This window comes from Hippopotamus amphibius, chromosome 6 (genome assembly GCF_030028045.1).
Source record: "Hippopotamus amphibius kiboko isolate mHipAmp2 chromosome 6, mHipAmp2.hap2, whole genome shotgun sequence".
In the NCBI taxonomy this organism is placed as follows: Eukaryota; Metazoa; Chordata; class Mammalia; order Artiodactyla; family Hippopotamidae; genus Hippopotamus; species Hippopotamus amphibius.
This window is the reverse complement of record NC_080191.1, coordinates 66,297,332-66,318,705: the sequence shown is the minus strand read 5'-3', so window position 1 is coordinate 66,318,705 and position 21,374 is coordinate 66,297,332. Positions and strand designations below refer to the sequence as shown.

Genomic DNA, 21,374 nt, shown 5'->3' with positions numbered 1-21,374 from the left:
CAAAAGAGGAATACAGATCTGGCTTTGGTGGTCTCGGGTGGGATGGAGGGCTGGGTGGTGGCAGCAGGGCTGGCTCTTCATCATTATAATATGTAATAGTATGTATTTTAAAAATACATTCACAGATTTCCACTTCTGGGAATTCACAGGTTTCCACATCCTCTCACTAAGTATAACTAAAAACCCTGGGTATTACATTTAAAACACACCCAAGAAGACTGACAGGTTGACAGGCTATGAACCTTAGGACCAAAGGAAAGACTAGGTGGTGAGTTTCCTGGTTTTCTTTTCCTTTTTTTCTTTTTTTGGTAATTACTTAGATTTTTTTGTTTTGTTGTTGTTTTTTATTAAAGTATTGTTGATTTACAATGTGTTAGTTTCAGGTGTACAGCAAAGTGATTCAGTTATACATATATGAGGGTAAGTTAAAAATTATCCACTCTCTGGCTGTAGAATTTATAGAAATTTTAATATAACCTGAGTACAAATAATTTTTGACTCACCCTCGAATATACATACACATATATATATATATATATATATATATATATATATATATATATATATATATATATTCTTTTTCAGATTCTTTTCCCTTGCAGGCTATTATAAAATATAAATATAGTTTCCTGTGCTATACAGTAGGTCCTTGTTGGTTATTTTACACACAGTAATGTGTATGTGTCAATCCCAAACTCCTAATTTATCCCTCCCCACCCTTCTCCTTTGGTAACCATAAGTTTGTTTTCCATGTTTGTGGGGTTTTTTTTGGTAAATAAGTTCATTTGCACCATTTTCTTAGATTCCACATATAAGTGATATTATATTATATTTGTCTTTGTCTGACTTACTTCACTTAGTATGACAATCTCTAGGTCCATCCATGTTGCTGCAAATGCCATTATTTCATTCTTTTTTATGGCTGAGTAATATTCCATTGTATATATGAACCACATCTTCTTTATCCATTCATCTGCCAATGGTCATTTATGTTGTTTTCATGTGTTGGCTGCTGTAAATAGTGCTGCTGTGAATACTGGGGTACATGCACCTTTTTGAATTATGGTTTTCTCCAGATGTATGTCCGGCAGGCCTGTGGTCCCCGTAAAGGTCATTCCCCTGCCTTTTCCAGCCTGCATTTCTTGGCTCATGGCCCCCTCCTCCATCTCTACAGCAAGCAGCATAGCATCTTTAGAATTCTCTGTGATGTGGACACTGACTTTCCTGTCTCCCTCTTTCACTTACAAGGACCCTTGTGAGTACTGGGCCAGATGGGTAATCCAGGATAACCCCACCCCAAGGTCAGCTGATGGGCAACCTTAAATCCTACCCACCCACTACCATGTAAGGTAACATATTCACAAGTTCCAGGGATTAGGATGTGGACATCTCTGGGGAACCACTATTCTGCTTACCATACATACAAAAGATTCTAATTTAATGTCTACTTGATAGTCACATTTTTCTTCCAACTTCACAACTAATACGTCCACGAGTTTTATTATGGTTTAAAAAAATAAGAAATCTGAAGAGATGTTTTCTAAATAACTTCCTACTATGTCTCTAAGATTTAGCAGTGTATGCTAAATATCTAAAAAGCTCGATGATAACTATAGATTTTGATATTTCACTTAATATAATCATTCCTATCTTTTTAAAACAAATGAAAATTTAAGACAAAGATACCACTGCAAAACCTAAACAGAATCGTAAGCATTCTGGTGTTAAACTTCCATGGCAGTAGAAATAGGTGGCCATACAATGCTTAGGATTAGCTCATGCTGTTTCTAATCATAGAAATAAACACATTTTGAGGTCTGGAAGTGAAGGAAAGATCAGTGTGTCAGTTAAACAAAGGGCATTAAATAACTCTGAGGGAAACCTTCCTGACCCCAAGCAAGTACACAGGGGAATGAGGAAGATGTCATACTGGGGCCTGTAAGTAGAGGACAGCTCAACCCCACTTAAGTCACCACTGCATCCTAGGACCCCTAGAACTGGCCCAGTGCAGACCCCTGGAAGCCATCTGGTTTCAAGACACATATCTTCCATGCCTCTCAAATGTCACACTGTAGATTATACCTTCAAGTCCTACCTAATGGTTATCCTAAAAATAAAATACAGACATGGAACTAAGCTAACAATTCCTAAAAAAATCTGTTATTAAATAAACATAATGTAAAGTTCCTTAAAAAAAAAGCAAAAAGTAAATAGCATTTATCCAAATTTTAAAAAATCACAAATCATATATTTTCCCCTAAACTTATTAATAATTTCAACCAAGCTAATATCAGAGAATTATTCAAAACAATTTCTAAGATATCTCATTTCAATCCCCTTTTTCTTGTACATATATATATATACATATATATATATATGCTCTAATAGTTATATTAGAGCTGTATGTATATATTTACCATGATGATCTCAAGATTTTGAAACATACCAAGTTCTTACTGGTATCATTAAAGAAAAACTAAGTTATGGTCAGAATAATTTTACTACTGAATGTGTTGTGAACATGTTGTTGAATATTTATATTTTATTTAAAACCTGGCTGTATATGAATTAAAAATACATGAAATCCCTTGGTCAGAATATTAAAGTAGTCATACCACACCTTTTCCTATAACACTGCACAAACATAGGTTCACTTTAATGAAATCAATAGTAGGTTTCACATTTTTAACCAATATAATTTAATTAAACACTTCCAATCTATGGAAACAAGGTTTCTCAAAAGAAGTACATTTTTTCCTTAAACTATGATATTTTGTTTTAATAAATCAAGAATAGTATCTATAAAAAATATAAAAATAGCTATCCTATATTTCATGTCAGAATATATTTTCTTGAGATTTTGTTTATTACTCAAGGAAAGCTAAAAAACACAGAAAAACAATTATGACGAGCAACTGTTACTCAATTTCTCCACAAAAGAAGCTTTGTGAACAAATCTGCAAGAAGATGACAATGGTAATAATAATGGTGATGGTAGTAACGATGAAAGTCTGAATGAGTTAGTCTAAGATGCTTTTGCCAGGGAGAAAAAAAATCCCTCGAGATAAAGTCATTAAAATTTATTTATGAACCATCATTCTAACTGTGAATGTGGTGAGCAATTCTCTAAACAGCAATAATTACCTCTCCAAGAAAAGTAGAGATAATTGCAACCAGAGGACAGCTCAACCCAAGTTAAGCTTTCCAGACAGACACAGCACTAAGATAAAAATTAGATATTGTGCTAAATAATAAAGCTGCTCATTCACTCATTCTTCCACTGCTGATCAACTACTCAACAATGGCTTGTAGTGTGACAATATGAAAATACACTTCAGACACACCTGTACCATCACAAGTTTCTTCTACACACACAATTCCTAAGGCTACTCCTGTTTAGGCCAATCCTTAAGTGAGAGAAAAGATAGACTGAAAAAATATCTGCATCATCTGGTAACTGATAAGGAAGATGAATGCTAATATCTGGAAGGTTCTAAGCCATATAAAACCTGCTGAAAGTAGTTTTAAAAGAAGAAATCAAACATGCAAAAATAGAGGGAGAAAAAGATGGCGGCGAAGTAGAGAGACGTGGAGTGCATCCCTCTCCACAGATGCATTGGGAATGCACGGAAGGACACAGTCATTCCCACAGAGAACCAGCTGAACACCAGCAGACGGCCTCGGACACCGGAAAGGGCTGCGGAGAACCTGACATAGCCGGTAGGGAGGCATCTACGAGGGCTCAAAGAGGGTGAAGCGGCGGAGCTGTGGCAGACGGGAGGGAGTGAGAAACATACGGAGGGTCCGCAGCGCAGCTCAGCGTTCCCGGACCGAGACATCGATCCGCGGCTGAACGGAGGGTCCAGGAGCGGGAGCGTGGGAACCGGAGAGCTGGTTCAGGGGGAGAAACATTGTTGCCGGTAGGGTGACGGACCGAGAGGACAGGAGGGAGGAGGTCCACGGAGAGGAGTGCCGATCCCTGAGAGCTGCCCGGCCATGATGGCGGCTGGAGGCTGCAGGCTCCCGGGCGGGGGGGAGGAGCCGTGCGCATAGCCTCTCTCTCTCTTTCTGCGCCTCTGCAACAGGCAGCGGAGAGACGCCCTGCGGGGCCACATAAGGCGCTCAGGGATAACAAGCACCCTCAGGCGCTCGGGCGGGGCTAGATTAAAACTCCTTGCAACTCCAGCAGCAGGGAGGCTGCCGAGAGAAAAAAAAAAAAAAAAAAAAACCAGCATCAAAAAGAAAAAACCCCGAGAGAGGCCCAACTCTAAGACTTTCTGTGTACGCCTGAGCCACCAGCGCCCTCTGCAACAGGCACCTCCAAGCCTGACTGAAGCAACAGTGCGCCACTGCTCACTCCCTCCCAGGAGAAGGAGCCACTATTGCACCCTCTCCCTCCCCACACACCGAGGCTTACAGACGAACAATAAAGGAACCTCTGCTGGTCACAGAATAACGCAAAAAAAAAAACCCAAGGCAAGGAAAAGGACACTTACAGCTGAGACGCTGAGGAAACAGAAATAGTAGTATCAATACCTATTGAACTGGTCCATTCGGGGATCAGTTCTGGATTTTTTTTTTTTTTTGATTTATTAAATACGATCTTAGCCCTAAGGGATCTACAAGTTTTACAACATAATTTTATAAGGATATTTTTTACTCTTTTTTTTTTTCTTTTTTTTTTTTTTTTTTTTTTTTTTGCCTTTTAAAATACTTCTATATCTAGCTAAGTTTTTGGTAGTACGGACAAAATATCTTTCATACTTTCCTTTCATCCCTTTCTTTTATACACTTCTATTCCTTTCTTTTTCTTTGCATATTTCCAACCACATTACGCTCTTCTGTTCCCCTTTCTTCCAGCCATTTTAAGTGTATTTTATCTTAACATAATTATAAGCAACACTATCGGTCTGCTCAGACTCCTTGCTCTATTCTCCAGATGATGCACTGCCTTGGTATTAATATTAGGCTTTTGTCTTTATCTTAGTTCTTAGTACAGTTGTCTAATTACATTCTGAGAATCTCCATTCTCTCTGGTGGTACTCCAGCTCATTTCTATATTTGATCCTAGCTTACAAAATCTCCCTGGATTGATGTTTGTATGTGTAGGGTGTTATTTGTTGTTTGCTTTTGCTTTTGTCTCTGATTTGTTCTGTTTCAGTTGTCAATTTCTGCTGGGTTTCTCTCTGAATATCTGATAGCACACTGGGGTTCTGTCAGGTCTTTCTAGAGCCTTATGTCCTAACGGATTCAATAATTGTGTGTCTCATACATGTATGTGTTTCCTAGACTGAATATTCGTCTAATCCAATATTTGGACATTAGTCTGAGGCTTGGACAGTCTTCTATAAACACCTCTATCACCAGGACAAGCAACCCCAAAAGCTTGGACAACCATGAGGAAACAAAGAAACACCATGCAGGCAAAGGAGCAGGAAAAAAACCCACAAGACCAAATAAATGAGGAGGAAATAGGAAAAATGCCTGAAAAAGAATTTAGAGTAATGATAGTAAAAATGATACAAAATCTCGATAACAAATTAGAGAAAGTACAAGAAACAGTTCATAAGAACTCAGAAAAACAAACAGCAATGGATAACAAAATAACTGAAATTAAAAATACTCTAGATGCTCTAACCAGCAGAATGACTGAGGCAGAAGAACGAATAAGTGAGTTGGAAGATAGAGTGGAAGAAATAAACGCCACAGAGCAGGAAAAAGATAAAAAAATAAAAAGACTAGAAGACAGCCTCAGAGACCTCAGTGATAACCTTAAACGTACCAACATTCGAATTATAGGCATCCCAGAAGAAGAAGAAAACAAGAAAGGGTCTGTGAAAATATTTGAAGAGGTTCTAGTGGAAAACTTCCCCAACATGGGAAAGGAAATAATGAACCAAGTCCAAGAAGCACAGAGAGTCCCTTACAGAATAAACCCAAGGAGAAATACACCAAGACACATATTAATCAAACTAACGACAATTCAACACAAAGAAAAAATATTAAAAGCAGCAAGAGAAAAGCAACAAACAACATATAAGGGAAAACCCATCAGGATAACAGCTGACCTTTCTACAGAAACTCTGCAGGCCAGAAGGGAATGGCAGGATATCCTGAAAGTCCTGAAAGAGAGAAACCTACAGCCAAGAATACTTTACCCAGCAAGAATCTCATTCAGATTTGAGGGAGAAATCAAAAGCTTTCCAGACAAGCAAAAGTGAAGAGAATTCAGCACCACCAAACCAGCCTTACAACAAGTGCTAAAGGAACTTCTCTAAGTAGGAAACACAAGAAAAGGAAAACACCTACAAATACAAACCCAAAACAATTCAGAAAATGGTAATTGGAACACACATGTCAATAATCACTTTAAATGTCAATGGATTAAATGCTCCAACCAAAAGACACAGACTGGCTGAATGGATCCAAAAACAAGACCCTTCTATATGCTGCCTACAAGAAACCCACTTCAGACCAAGGGATACATATAGACTGAAAGTGAAGGGATGGAAAAAGATATTCCATGCAAATGGAAGTCAAAAGAAAGCTGGAGTAGCAATACTCATATCAGACAAATTAGACTTGAAAGTAAAGACTATTAAAAGAGACAAGGAAGGGCACTCCATAATGATCAAGGGATCCATCCAAGAAGAACATATCACAATGGTAAATATCTATGCCCCCAATATAGGAGCACCTCAATACATAAGGCAAATGCTAACAGCTATAAAAGGGGACATCGACAGTAACACAATTATAGTGGGAGACTTGAACACCCCACTTACATCAATGGACAGATCATCCAAACAGAAAATAAATAAAGACACACAAGCTTTAAATGACACATTAGACCATCTCGACTTCATTGATATTTATAGGACATTCCATCCAAAAACAACAGAATACACGTTCTTCTCAAGTGCACACGGAACATTTTCCAGGATAGATCACATCTTGGGTCACAAATCAAACCTCAGCAAATTCAAGAAAATTGAAATCATATCAAGCATCTTCTCAGACCACAACGCCATGAGACTAGATATCAATTACAGGAAAAAAACTGCAAAAAATACAAACACATGGAGGCTAAACAATTCACTATTAAACAACCAAGGAATCACTACAGAAATCAAAGAGGAAATCAAAAAGTATCTAGAAACAAATGACAACGAAAACACAACAACCCAAAACCTATGGGATGCAGCAAAAGCAGTTCTAAGAGGGAAGCTTATAGCAATACAGTCCTACCTTAAGAAACAAGAAAATGATCGAATAAACAACCTAACCTTACACCTCAAACAACTAGAGAAAGAAGAACAAAGAAACCCCAAAGTGAGCAGAAGGAAAGAAATCGTAAAGATCAGAGCAGAAATAAATGAAAAAGAAAGGAAAGAAACCATAAGAAAAATAAATAAAACTAAAAGCTGGTTCTTTGAGAAGATTAACAAAATTGATAAACCATTAGCCAGACTCATCAAGAAAAAAAGGGAGAAGATGCAGATCAACAGAATTAGAAATGAAAAAGGAGAAGTCACAACGGACACCTCAGAAATACAAAACATCATGAGAGACTACTACAAGCAACTATATGCCAATCAATTGGATAACCTGGAAGAAATGGATACATTCTTAGAAAAATACAATCTTCCAAGACTGAACCAGGAAGAAATAGAAACCATGAACAGACCAATCACAAGTACAGAAATTGAGGCAGTGATTAAAAATCTCCCAACACACAAAAGCCCAGGACCAGATGGATTCACAGGCGAATTCTATCAAACATTTCGAGAAGAGTTAACACCTATCCTTCTCAAACTCTTCCAAAATATTGCAGAAGGCGGAGCACTCCCAAACTCATTCTATGAGGCTACCATCACCCTGATACCAAAACCAGGCAAAGATGTCACAAAAAAAGAAAACTACAGACCAATATCACTGATGAATATAGATGCAAAAATCCTCAACAAAATACTAGCTAACAGACTGCAACAGCACATTAAAAAAATCATACACCACGATCAAGTGGGGTTTATCCCTGGGATGCAAGGATTCTTCAATATACGCAAATCAATCAACGTGATACATCATATCAACAAATTGAAGGATAAAAACCATATGATCATTTCAATAGATGCAGAAAAAGCTTTTGACAAAGTTCAACATCCATTTATGATAAAAGCTCTCCAGAAAATGGGCATAGAAGGAAATTACCTCAACATCATAAAAGCCATATATGACAAACCAAAAGCCAACATTGTTCTCAATGGAGAAAAACTGGAAGAATTCCCTCTAAGAACAGGAACAAGACAAGGGTGTCCACTCTCACCACTGTTATTCAACATAGTTTTGGAAGTGTTAGCCACAGCAATCAGAGAAGAAAAAGAAATAAAAGGAATCCAAATTGGAAAAGAAGAAGTAAAATTATCACTCTTTGCAGATGACATGATACTATATATAGAAAACCCTAAAGACTCTACCAGAAAACTGCTAGCACTAATTGATGAGTTTAGTAAAGTAGCAGGATACAAAATTAATGCACAGAAATCTCTTGCATTCCTATACACTAACAACGGAAGAGCAGAAAGAGAAATTAAGGAAACTCTCCCATTCACCATTGCAACCAAAAGAATCAAATACCTAGGAATAAACCTGCCTAAGGAGGCAAAAGATCTGTATGCAGAAAACTTTAAGACATTGATGAAAGAAATCAAAGATGACACAAACAGATGGAGGGACATACCATGTTCCTGGATTGGAAGAATCAACATCATGAAAATGACTGTACTACCCAAAGCAATTTACAGATTCAATGCAATCCCGATCAAATTACCAATGGCATTTTTCACAGAACTAGAACAAGAAATCTTATGATTTGTATGGAAACGCAAAAGACCCCGAATAGCCAAAGCAATCTTGAGAAGGAAAAATGGAGTTGGTGGAATCAGGCTTCCTGACTTCAAACTATACTACAAGGCCATAGTGATCAAGACAGTATGGTACTGGCACAAAAATAGAAAGGAAGATCAATGCAACAGAATAGAGAACTCAGAAGTAAGCCCAAACACATATGGGCACCTTATCTTTGACAAAGGAGGCACGAGTATACAATGGAAAAAAGACAGCCTCTTCAATAAGTGGTGCTGGGAAAATTGGACAGCAACATGTAAAAGAATGAAATTAGAACACTTCCTAACACCATACACAAAAATAAACTCCAAATGGATTAAAGACCTACATATAAGGCCAGACACTATCAAACTCCTAGAGGAAAACATAGGCAGAACACTCTTTGACATACATCAAAGCAACATCCTTTTTGACCCACCTCCTAGAATCATGGAAATAAAATCAAGAATAAACGAATGGGACCTCATGAAACTTAAAAGCTTTTGCACAGCAAAAGAAACCATAAACAAGACTAAAAGGCAACCCTCAGAATGGGAAAAAATAATTGCCTATGAAACAACGGACAAAGGATTAACCTCCAAAATATACAAGCAGCTCATGCAGCTTCATACCAAAAAAGCAAATAACCCAATCCACAAATGGGCAGAAGACCTAAATAGACATTTCTCCAAAGAAGACATCCAGATGGCCAACAAACACATGAAAAGATGCTCAACATCACTAATCATCAGAGAAATGCAAGTCAAAGCCACAATGAGGTATCACCTCGCACCAATCAGAATGGCCATCATCACAAAGTCTGGAAACAACAAATGTTGGAGAGGGTGTGGAGAAAAGGGAACTCTCCTGCACTGTTGGTGGGACTGTAAGTTGGTACAGCCACTATGGAAAACAATTTGGAGGTTCCTTAAAAAACTACAAATAGAACTACCATATGATCCAGTAATCCCACTCCTGGGCATATACCCAAAGAAAACCATAATCCCAAAAGAAACTTGTACCATAATGTTTATTGCAGCACTCTTTACAATAGCCAGGACATGGAAGCAACCTAAATGCCCATCAACAAATGAATGGATACAGAAGATGTGGCATATATATACAATGGAATATTACTCAGCTATAAAAAGGGATGAGATGGAGCTATATGTAATGAGGTGGATAGAACTACAATCTGTCATACAGAGTGAAGTAAGTCAGAAAGAGAAAGACAAATATTGTATGCTAACTCACATATACGGAATCTAAAAATGGTACTGATGAACTCAGTGATAAGAACAGGGAAGCAGATACAGGGAATGGACTGGAGAACTCGAGGTATGGGAGGGGGCAGGGGGTGAAGGGGAAACTGAGAAGAAGCGGGAGAGTAGTACAGACATATATATACTACCAACTGTAAAATAGTCAGTGGGAAGTTGTTGTATAACAAAGGGAGTCCAACTCGAGGATGGAAGATGCCTTAGAGGACTGGGGCAGGGAGGGTGGGGGGGACTCGGGGGGGGGCGTCAAGGAAGGGAGGGAATATGGGGATATGTGTATAAAAACAGTTGATTGAACCTGGTGTACCCCCCAAAAAAATAAAATAAAATAATAATAAAAAAAAAAAAAAAAAGGAAAAAAAAAAAAGAACATCTTTTCATTGTATTCACTGTTAAAAATATTTTTCATGACTGCTCAGTATTCTACTATATGGATAAAATTTATTAAAAGTGTATCCACAAAAAAAAAAAAAAAAAAAAAAACATGCAAAAATAGATAAAGGAATATTAAGTATTTGAGGTATTTATTGATGGCTAAGAAACAGATTATGTATCTCAGATATATACTATGGAAACTCTGATATTTAATTCCTGATTGACCATAGGTAGAAAAAAATTTCAGTTTCCCAGACAGAAAATTCAGTATCTTTCAAAATGCCAAAAGCTTAATCATAAAGTCTTCTATAATAGTGATCCAATCATACCTTAATAGAGAAGGAAAAAACAGACAGACGTGCAGCAAATTAGCTTATTACTTCAATTTTTTCAGTGTTTCAAAAATTCAGGTAAAGCCTATATTGTACAAAAACTCTGAGCATTAGATAATGACACTGGGAACAAATACGCAACAGACAGGTATCAAAAAAAAAAAAAAAAACAAGGTCCAACAACCTTGTGAACCTTTACCCAATGAAGCACAGTAAATAAGTTAAATGGACCTTTTAGTCTCCTCTTTGATATTTTTAGCAGTCCATTAAAAAGGATCAAAATGTGAAGGCATTTATAAAAATCGCAAAGGATCAGATAGTGAGGAAGATAGATAGTAATACCAAAAAGAAACTCCCCATTATGTCTCAAGAGCCAAACAATAAAACAACTTCAGGTTACCTCAATGTCACTTGTAAGAAAAGAATCCCTGAGTCAACCTTTCTAAGCCATGTTAAATAAGCAAGAAAAACAAACACCATAATAAGGCCATATATTATGTGTTCCTCAGCCAATGTATTCAATTAACCCACATCCGCAGCAGGTCCATGGGGCATTATGCCACTTACAAGGGAAATTCTAACAGAAAAGAAAAACAGTCTTTGCCCTCCAGGCATCTGATAATCAATGCCAGAAAAAGGAAAAAACTCAATACTGTACAGGTAATCCATCCTAAGGACTGTAATGCTCACAGACGTTACAGACTGGAAAACCATAAGCATTAGTGGTGTTCTGAAAAGTACTGAGACTTTTGAGCAATAGGAAATAAATACAGGTAGGGGAAAACAAAAGAGAGGTATCCAAAGATATCAATAAAAAATAGGGAGGGTGGAGAAGCATAAGCTTGAAGCACAGACATCTACCTAGAGAACAAAGCCATGCCATCAGAAGCCAGAGCTGGGTCGTGAGGCTGCAAAACAAAGTCCAACTGGAGACTGAGCCACAAGGCCAAGGGACCACAACAGGCAGGAACCAGTGGGTGTGCTCACCCAAACTACTGACATGTTATTTCACACACAGAAGAGATGTATTACTTACCCGATTGATATGGCTGTTCCTTAAAATAACCTGTAGCAGGGTCTTCTCAAATTCTTCCAACTTCTTGGAACACCTTTTAAGAATATGATTAGATAAGTTACAATCACTGATCAGTCTAGCTAAAGTATCAACAGCTTCTGTCCAAAAGCTTGAGCAAGGAAGTTTGAGTTCTTGGTAAAAAGTAATCAAGCCATCCAGCAACTGAAAAACAGAATCAGATACTGTGGAAGAGGCATTTTCAAAGTGGCTTAAGTCTGTTTTCAGACTCCCTGACTTGGTCAAGGTCTTCAGTCCAAGAAGATGTTGCAAGAACTGCATGTGAGAAGACAGAGGCTTTTGCAGAGAATCACGAGGTCCCTTCACAATGGACAGTGGTAGGAATGGCGTAGGGGTACAGCTCTCCCCAAAATGCTGGGTCTTCTCTGAAGGTTCCGATCTCTGCTCACTTGATAAATCACACCCAGAATCTTCCAGCAGAGTTGAAGTATTTTCAGAACTTCTAGGTTCCTGAGCCTGCAACTGGCAAGATGGGTCTCCTGAAACAGAAGACAATAGAAGTGTTATCTTTCTGTAGCTAATGTTTTTTGGGTTTGTTTTGTTTTGTCTTGTTTTTTGGCCACACTATGCAGCATGTGAGATCTTATTTCTCTGACCAGGGATTGAACACATCTCCCCTGCATTGGAAGCATGGAGTCTTAACCACTGGAAGTCCCTAGCATTTCTTCATATAAAAACTAGACATTGATTTTTCTAACTTAAAATACTAAATGAAGCATGAAATATGTATTAAACATTTGAAAAGCAGTAGTATAAAAATTGAAGAGAGGAGAAACTGAATGAAATTGCTTAGACTGACTGTAGAGAAGGTCTTTATCTGGTAGAAAGCACAGGTGATTCACCCATGTATTGTCAGATCACTAACTCCAATTCAAGGCCATGCTTGAAAAATACAGAGGGGAGACTACAAAACCCAAAGGAGGTTACTGGTATAGATTTCAACAGGCACCTGCACAACAACAAGTGTATCTAAGAAAGAGATATGCTCAGGGCACTATGAAAGTAGGAGGACCACTGAACAGCCCACCCCAGTTAGATTAGTACCTCCTGTAAGAGGTGACGGCAGAACTAATTTATAATGCATAAGCAGGAGTTCCAAGTTAAAAGTTGGGGAATGGAGGAAGAGAAGAGAATTGCATCTACCAAAGGGTAAGCACAAAAGCTTACCTAAGAAGGAAATGAAAAGTACTGTATATATAAGGACCCACTGGTAGTTTCATGTTCCTTTTACAGAAAATAAAAGGCCAGGTCATAAAAGATCTTAAAAGAGATATTAAGGACCTCAGAATTTATACATAGAGTGCAGAGTGAGTGTAATTTGGAAAAATTATGTATATACCCATACATACACCTAATATACAGAAATATATAAACAATTTTTATACATATGTGTACTTATTTATAATTATTCAAGTATATCTATCTATATCTGTGTGTGTGTGTGTGTGTGTGTGTCTGTGTGTGTCACAGATCCTTGAAACCATATATATAAAACTACCAGAATCTTCTGGCATTGGCTGAAACATACCACAGTTAAGGCTTAACTTAGTAACTTTAGGTCATTCTTTGTCAGAGATGCCATCATAAACACAAAAGGTCGTTGTCTGTAAAATGATTATCAGTAAAACATACACGCAAAGTTGAAAAATTCTCACTGAACATTCTACAGCACATGCATATATTTACGCCACCTGGTTTGAGAAATACTGATGTCAGCAGTGGAAGAAGCAATGGGACAACAAATGCAGGAACGCGAAACAGCCATATTTTCACTTTGCAGATCACTCTATGGGCTCTGTGAAGGGCACACTGGAGGAGGAGACAATGAGACACTGAAAGCTGAGAGTCACCCCTATCAGTCCTGACATCGGGTGATAAGAGAAATGAACCAAGCAGGTGCAGTGAGAGACTGGAAAGGAAGGGACTGACCAGGGAAAGAAACACAGAGGGAAGCCAGCTGACTGACTGACAGGCAATAGAGCAGAGCAGGAATGAATGCATCCCGTGATTCTGACTTAGCTGGCTGGGTGGACAATGGTGCTACCCAGTGATCAGTAAAAATACAGACAGAAAAGTGGTTTAGAGAAATTATGACAAGTTAGTCTGGGTCACATAAACTTGGAAGCAACAGAAGGAAATCTAGGCGAAGATATTCACCTGGAAACTGGACACATGAGCCAAAGGATGGGGAAAAGGTCTAGACTGAAAATACATTTTAGGAGTCATCAGTGTGCAGTGGGATCTGGAAAGATGAAAGTGGTTATGATCACTTGGGGAGAGGATGAGCAGTGACCACAGCAGAGGCTCCAAGAGGGACCCTGAGGAGCATCAATCTGAGAGCTGAGTAGAGAAAGAACAATCATCAAGGTGACAGAGAAGGAACAATTAGAGGTACAAGAAGAATAAAAACAACAGTGTCATGAAAGGCAAAGAAATAGTTTCAAGGAGAATTACATGCAGGAGGTAAGTCCAATAAAATAAAGAGCTGAGAAAACGTCAGAATTGCTAACTAGAAAATCACCCACGATCGTGTCCAGAGCAGCTTTGGTCAGTGGGGGTAGTGGGGAGAGGCCAGAGTGCAATGAATGGGAAAGTCACAAAGACAGTGAAGAGTGGCTAAGGCATCTGGGGACCTGGATCTGGAGAACTTAACATGGAGAGTAACTGCAGGCAAGCATGGCGGGACTGGGAGAAACTTGAAACAATTACAGATTATGAAGAAAAAAGCCAGAGAAGCAAAAGCTGGAGACAGGAGAGAAAAAAAAAAAAAAAAAGGGCAGGTGGAGCATGGCCCAGGAGCAGACAGGAGTAGACTGAGTGGAGGACCAGTAGATGGGCTGTGCCTACTGATGTGGAAGAAAATTTTTCTCAGAGGCTGCAAGAAATAGGATAAGAAGGTGCAGGGATGTAAAAAATACCCCTGGCATATAGGAAGTTAAAGGAGATCTCACCCAACAGTTTTTTTGTTTGTTTGTTTTGTTTTTGTTTGTTTGTTTTTAAAGTTGGAGACAGGGGAACACTAGTTGAACAGGGCATAAGAACAATGGTAAAAGCAGCGTCTTCTCTCTGTCCCACCACATATTTGAAATCTATCCAATTTATTGCTCTTTTTTCCTTCAGTAAAATGAGAAGCTGATGAGGCAGAATCAGAGGATTGAGCTTTAACTTAGAGTGCACCCATTTAATAATAGTGTCTACTATGACCACTTCAATGTGCAAATATGTGCTTGTGAATTATCACTACAATATCTGTACTCCCAGCTAGGGCGGTGATGCGGTAAATTCCCAAATGTAGTGGTACCCAGAGCAGTGGACTGTCACCAACGTGTTTAACCGCATGTGGCTATTTCTATATTAAAACAGGCGGACAACATGTTCATTTTAAGCCAAAAGACATTTTCTTTTTCTTAGGAGCCAGGATAAACATTTGAAATAACTTCTCAAGACATCCATCTCACTTTTCACAAAAGTAAAGCAGGGGGTACTATAGTAATTTTTCAGATAGACTACATATTTCTGCCACAGAATTCAAAATAGTTCTCCACTAAGAAAGTGAACATAAGCTTAAACATGTCATTAACCTACTCAATTTCCATCAAAGTAAGCTGAACTTCACGGGTGATGATTTCAGGGAAGACTCATAAAGTAGACTCCCCCAACAACCAAGTTGGGAAGTAAAAGCTGCTTTTTTTGTTTCTGCCTCTCATTTCCTCCTCACTGCTGTGCCTTTGGGCAAGTTATAACCACACCATCTGATCTCCAGCTGCTCACAGATGCAAATTTGAGGGGAGTAGTTCTAACCATGCATGTGCTCTGGTGGCAGGAATATACAAAACTAAGTACCATTCTTCCAGGCTGGTTTGTTTCTGTGCCCTCAGAAAAGAGTGATGAGGGCACAGCTAAGGATGCCAATGTGGAGACCACACGGAAAGCAGCCTCTCAGTCCCCTAAAGGAACGCAGGGCTCCCCAGAAGAGGACCATGCCGAGGTGTTACACAATAAGGCTCACAGTATTAAAGTCATGCTGCCAAATCGAAGAAAAGAATCTTACATTCATATTTCACTTTACAAAGTAGTTTCAGAGAATAATTCAATTGTTGCTCAGAGCAACCCTAGAAGGTACGTTGTTATCCTTAATTTACCAATAAGGACACAAACACAGGCTCAACTTGATGAAGAGGCCTAAGAAAAGCCACACAGCGAGCAAGGGAAACCAAGCCTCTGTTCCAAGGCCTTCAACCATGGCAGAGCCCTGTGTGTTTCTATACCAGCTTCTGTACATTTCTACTATGGCATTCATCAACTTCTATATGTTATCCACTTGTTCTTGGGCTCCTTAATGGCAGAAGTCCTGTCTCTGGTCATCTTTGTGGTCCTCTCACTCAGTAATGTTAGCATCTGTAGGAGACACTTATCAGGCAAAATGCTTAGTGTGACAACCTGCTGCTGGCTGTGACAGATCTCCTCTCATTGTCCAAGGTTCACAGTGAGCCAGGTCAGCTCTTTGGCAACTTACACCAAGTCACAACAATAACATACGTAGATAAGAGAGATCAGATAGAACAGATAGAAAGAATATGGTTACTGCAATAATAACTTTCAATGTCTCAGAGTACTTGCTAACAGAAAGCCAATTATATCCTTTTTATAGCATCTACTACCTCCTGTAACCAATAAACAATTTATTTCTTCTTTTATTTGTCCTCAGTGATGAAACCTGGAAGAATACAAACAGCATTTGCATTGGAAACCAACACTTTCATGTTGGAAACCCCTCATTGCCTAATAAATAAAAGTACATAATAGTGGGCAAATGTAACTATTGTATATATTCTTATGAAATGAAAAAGATAAATTGGGGGAAATGCTTTCTTAGATAGGATTAAACATTTTCAGTGATATTAAATAACAACAGGTTATTGTCTTGCAATATCATAAATAAGATATTTATTCATTAAAACAATATTTTAAAATATCCATCCTTATTTGGGTAACACAGAGCATGGAAATAGAAAAGACCCCTGTCTCTTTAAATGAATCTTACATGACCACAATCAGATTCCACTCATTTGCTTGGATGACTTTTCTCAACATAAATTGCAAAGTGTGGCTAACAAAGCATTGTTCCCAAAGGAGAGGAGATAAAATGAAGCCATGCTCCTACAACCTTCTGTAATTCCTGTTTTTCCAAGAGGGATTAAGGTAAAGCAGAAGTCAGATGATGCTTCTTTCTTAATTTCTTATTGAGCTGAAGGGACTGAGGACTGTAATTTCCCTCCAAGTCACTCTATATGATCTAATTAACATGTGTGTTATTAGAGTTAAAAGAGATAATAAACTACACACACACACAAGCTGATCAAGCACAATCCAGCACATACGAAATGCAAGTAAATATTATCTATTATTATTAAATGATTATAGATATCAAAAAATCTAAATTATGCTGAAGTGTGAAACCATATACAAAAGTACATGAAATAAGATACCAATTAAAACTACAGATTCTGTCTAAAATATCCTAGAGCCTCTCCCATACCTTAGAGCCCACAGACCTTCCTTTCCACTTTACTGGGCCTATAACTCCTCATTTCTTGCAGTTGTTAATTTCCACTTTAACCCACTCACCACTTCAGAGTGGATCGCAAGCATAATTAACAAAACAGAGCCAGAGACCTCCTGCCACACATCTTACCCTAGGAATGCCCACCCCGAACAGTAAATATATTTTCTGCTACCCACCAAAATATTCACATCCACATCAATTTTTCAGGCCTTTTCTCATCCATTTCCACAGCTCCAACTTCAATTCTAAAATCAGACCTATAGAACCAGCTGTTTAAAATGCATCTTCCTGCATGCCTTGCAAGCCCCATGAACTTTATGTTTATAAAACTGAACAAGTCATCTTCACCCACGGCACATACAAACACACAATTCATGCTTGTCCTGCATACTATCTATGTCAGGGGACAGCAGGACTATTCCTCCAGTCGCCAGGCCTGGGGAGAGGGACCAACCTCGCCCCCTCTTTCCTCTATCCTCCATGCACATTGCAATGCCACGTTATGCTGGTTCTACCTTCTGCACGTGTGTAAATCAGGACACTCCAGAGAAACAGAACCAACAGGATAGAGAGAGAGACAAAGAAGTAAATTTATTAAGAGGAATTGGCTCGTGTGATTATGGAAGCTGAGAAGTTCCAAGATCTGCAGTCAGCAAGCTGGAGCCCCGGGAGAGCTGATGGTGTAGTTCCAGTCCAACTATGAAAGCCCGAGAACCAGGAGAACTGGTGGTGTGAGTTCCCGTCTGAAATTCAGCAGGTTTCGGACCCAAGAAGAGCCAAGGTTTCAGTTCAGTTTGAGTCCAAAGGCAGGAAAATACCGACATCCCAGCTCAGAACCAGTCAAGCAGGAGGACTTCTCTCTCAGGCAACCTTTCTGTTCTACTCAGGAGGCACCCAAAATAACATTTGACCAAATATCTAGGCACCCGGCGGCCCAGCCAAGTTGACACATAAAATGAACCATTGTAACCTGTGTTGAGCCTGTCCTTCTCGAGTTCCTTCCACCATCACCATCTCTTGCACTGATTCATGCAATATGCTTGCCTAATTGATCTACCTGCCTCTAGTTCCGTCCTTCTCTAGGCCACTTCTGACCAGCGCATAAGAATCACCCTGTTGAAACGCTAGTCTGATCACAACCTTAGCGCTTTCCAAAGGCTTCCCTTACTTTACATGATAGAGTAAAGGCTTTCCTTACTTCACATGAGGAACTTTTCAGTTCCTCAGCGCGGCCCACAAAATGCCCCTGGCGACTTTTCCAGCTTCACCTCCATCCGCACTCCTACTTACACGCAAGCAATATTAAACTACTTATGGCTTACCAAAACACACCAAACTAATTCACACAACCAGGTGTTCCTACCATCTGGTGTGTGCTTCTACTATAACCCAGAGACGCACTGATTCTGTAAACCCTGCTTCAAAATCTTCTGTGAAGCCTTCGCTGCTCTACCCAGGGAGAGGAAATCACTCCCTGTCTGGGCATCTTACACTTTACTTCTATTACTGCACTCATCAACCCGTTCTGAATTTATTAGTGACTCACTAATGGAAGGGAGAGACTCCTGAGGGTAGACACAGAGTTTGCTAACCTAGGTATTTCTGTTGACTGATGCCTGCCCTCCTATATAGTTAGAAATAGTCTGAATACTTGTTGAATATATATATTAAGAAAAAGTGAAATCAAACAGCATTTCTTCAAATGCACTGAAATGTCATCACAGGTATACATGGTTTCTCCCGAGTATGATTCCTTAACTTTAATAATAACCACTCATTTGTACATTGAACAACTTAAAAGTAATGTTTATGCCACCTGGTGGTCAATTTGGAAATGCTACTTTAAAATGAATTCATCATCTAATAGACAATTTTCAGTTTAAAGCAATTGTTTGACTTCTCCCTCTGCAAGGATATATTTGAGCATATTACAAATCATGTTTAAGAAATTCTGACCAAGAAAAGGCTGCAGTTTTGTTTAATCCCACGCTAGAAGCCTGCACCACAATTCTAAATTTGAGCACACCAAAGAGAGAGAGTAATATCAAATGCATGAAATTATAAGCTAGTGAAATAATTGTCTTAGCTGAATTGTCCTCATTGTATGAGATGCACGGTACAAAACAGCATATTTGTGTGTCTGGCTGGTTCAGGACTATTTGACAGTACAATTCCCCCTGCCTTCAGAAGCTCAAACTCTGAACTTCCCTGTTTATCCCCATCTCTTTCTCCCAAGCCATCCTCTAGTTCCCAAAGCAAACCATCCTCATGGCTGTGCCTTTGGCTTTCCCCCTCTGTTCTAGCTTCCTGAACATCCCCACCTTTCCTACAGCCTCAAATATTTCCTTTGGGCATATGATTCTCAAATCTCTATTTCCAATCCTACTCCTCTCCAAGCTCAAGTCCCTAGATATCTCAATATGATGTGACCTCAGCACATTAAACCACAAATGTCCAAAACAAATCATCACCTTCACCTATACTTGGTCCACCTTCCAAACAATGGTGCTACTACTCTCCAGTCTCTACCGTTTGAACCCCAGGAGTCAACTCTGATATCTTCCTTGACCCCCCCCCTTTACATTCCATTGACAATAGCATGGTCCGGCCTCACCCATCTGTTCCTCGGAATCACTAAATTGGGTCCCCTTTAAGGGCGTTTGTGTTAAACATTCTCTCTGCCTCGGTTGCTCTCCCCCAAACCCAACCCCAAGTTTCTCAAGGCTGGTTCCTACTCATCATTCAAATGTCTGCTTAAAGTCAGTTCTTCAGGGAGGCCTCCCTGACCACTCAATCTAAAGACGTCACCAGATCAGCCTCTGTCACATCTCCCTGTTTTAATTCTCTGAATCTCACCTGTCATGGCCTGATCATTTCCTGCTGGTACAATCTGTCTCACCCACAGGAATGTGGACTCTATGAGAGTCTTGGACTGCCTAGTTTACTGCCATATCCCAGAGTGTAAGTAAGAGTTCAGTAAATATTACTCAACAAATAAAAACCTTTTTATATCACTTCTTTATTTCTACACCAAAATAATTACATGTCAGACCTGGGCTATGACAGCAATGTTCCCATCTCTAATCTCCTTCCTCCTCAAACAATTCTAAATATGGCTGCCCAATTACGCTTCCTGAATAATCTTATCCCTTAGGTCACCTACAGGAATCACTTTCAGAAAGTATACTGCTTGGCACATGCATAGCACACACCAAATAAATGTTAGTTTCCTATTCTCCTGCTGGAAAATCTCCAAAGGCCCCTTACTGCCTACTGAATAAAGTATGTTTTCCACTGGTAGTCACACCTCTTCTTCACAGGCTCCAACCTAGTTTTTCATCTTATTTTTCAGAATACCTCTTCATGCTCTGCATGCCACAGTCAAATTAAACCATTTGCCAGTAGTAAATTCTTATGTCCCTAATTTATACTGTTCCTTCTTGCCTGAAATGCTTTCGTATCCATAGCTTTCTGAATCCTACACATCCTACAAGATCAACAACTTCCTCCAAAAAGACTTTTAAAAGTCCTAGTTCTCTAAGGCAAAAAAACAAATCACTTGCTCTCTCCTCTGAACATCAGTATCAATCTGTGGACCACAGAGTGTCGCTGGGTATAAGTGATATGATTTTGCTCCCAATAGACTGTGTGGTCCTCTGCACAGGGCTCAGACCTTATCCCTCTCTGTAATCTTCATTTTCTTTGTAACTGACAGCTAGTGAATAAAAAGGGCTGAATAAATGAACAAGAGAATTTCTCTAAAGAAAAAGAATTACTGGGATACAATTAGGAGCTAACAAGAAGAAGCGATTTCTCTTTGGATGCAGCCATTTAGGGCACAA

General features: G+C 39.1%; 1 protein-coding gene across 1 annotated transcript in view; it reads right to left on the bottom strand.

Moving 5' to 3' along the window:
• Positions 1–21,374, bottom strand: part of MEI4 (meiotic double-stranded break formation protein 4) — a 166,189-nt gene that overhangs the window by 121,952 nt on the left and 22,863 nt on the right. The window contains exon 2 of the mRNA XM_057737768.1: positions 11,910–12,445. Coding sequence (XP_057593751.1) covers positions 11,910–12,445 — 536 coding nt within the window. The remainder of the gene's footprint in view (positions 1–11,909; positions 12,446–21,374) is intronic.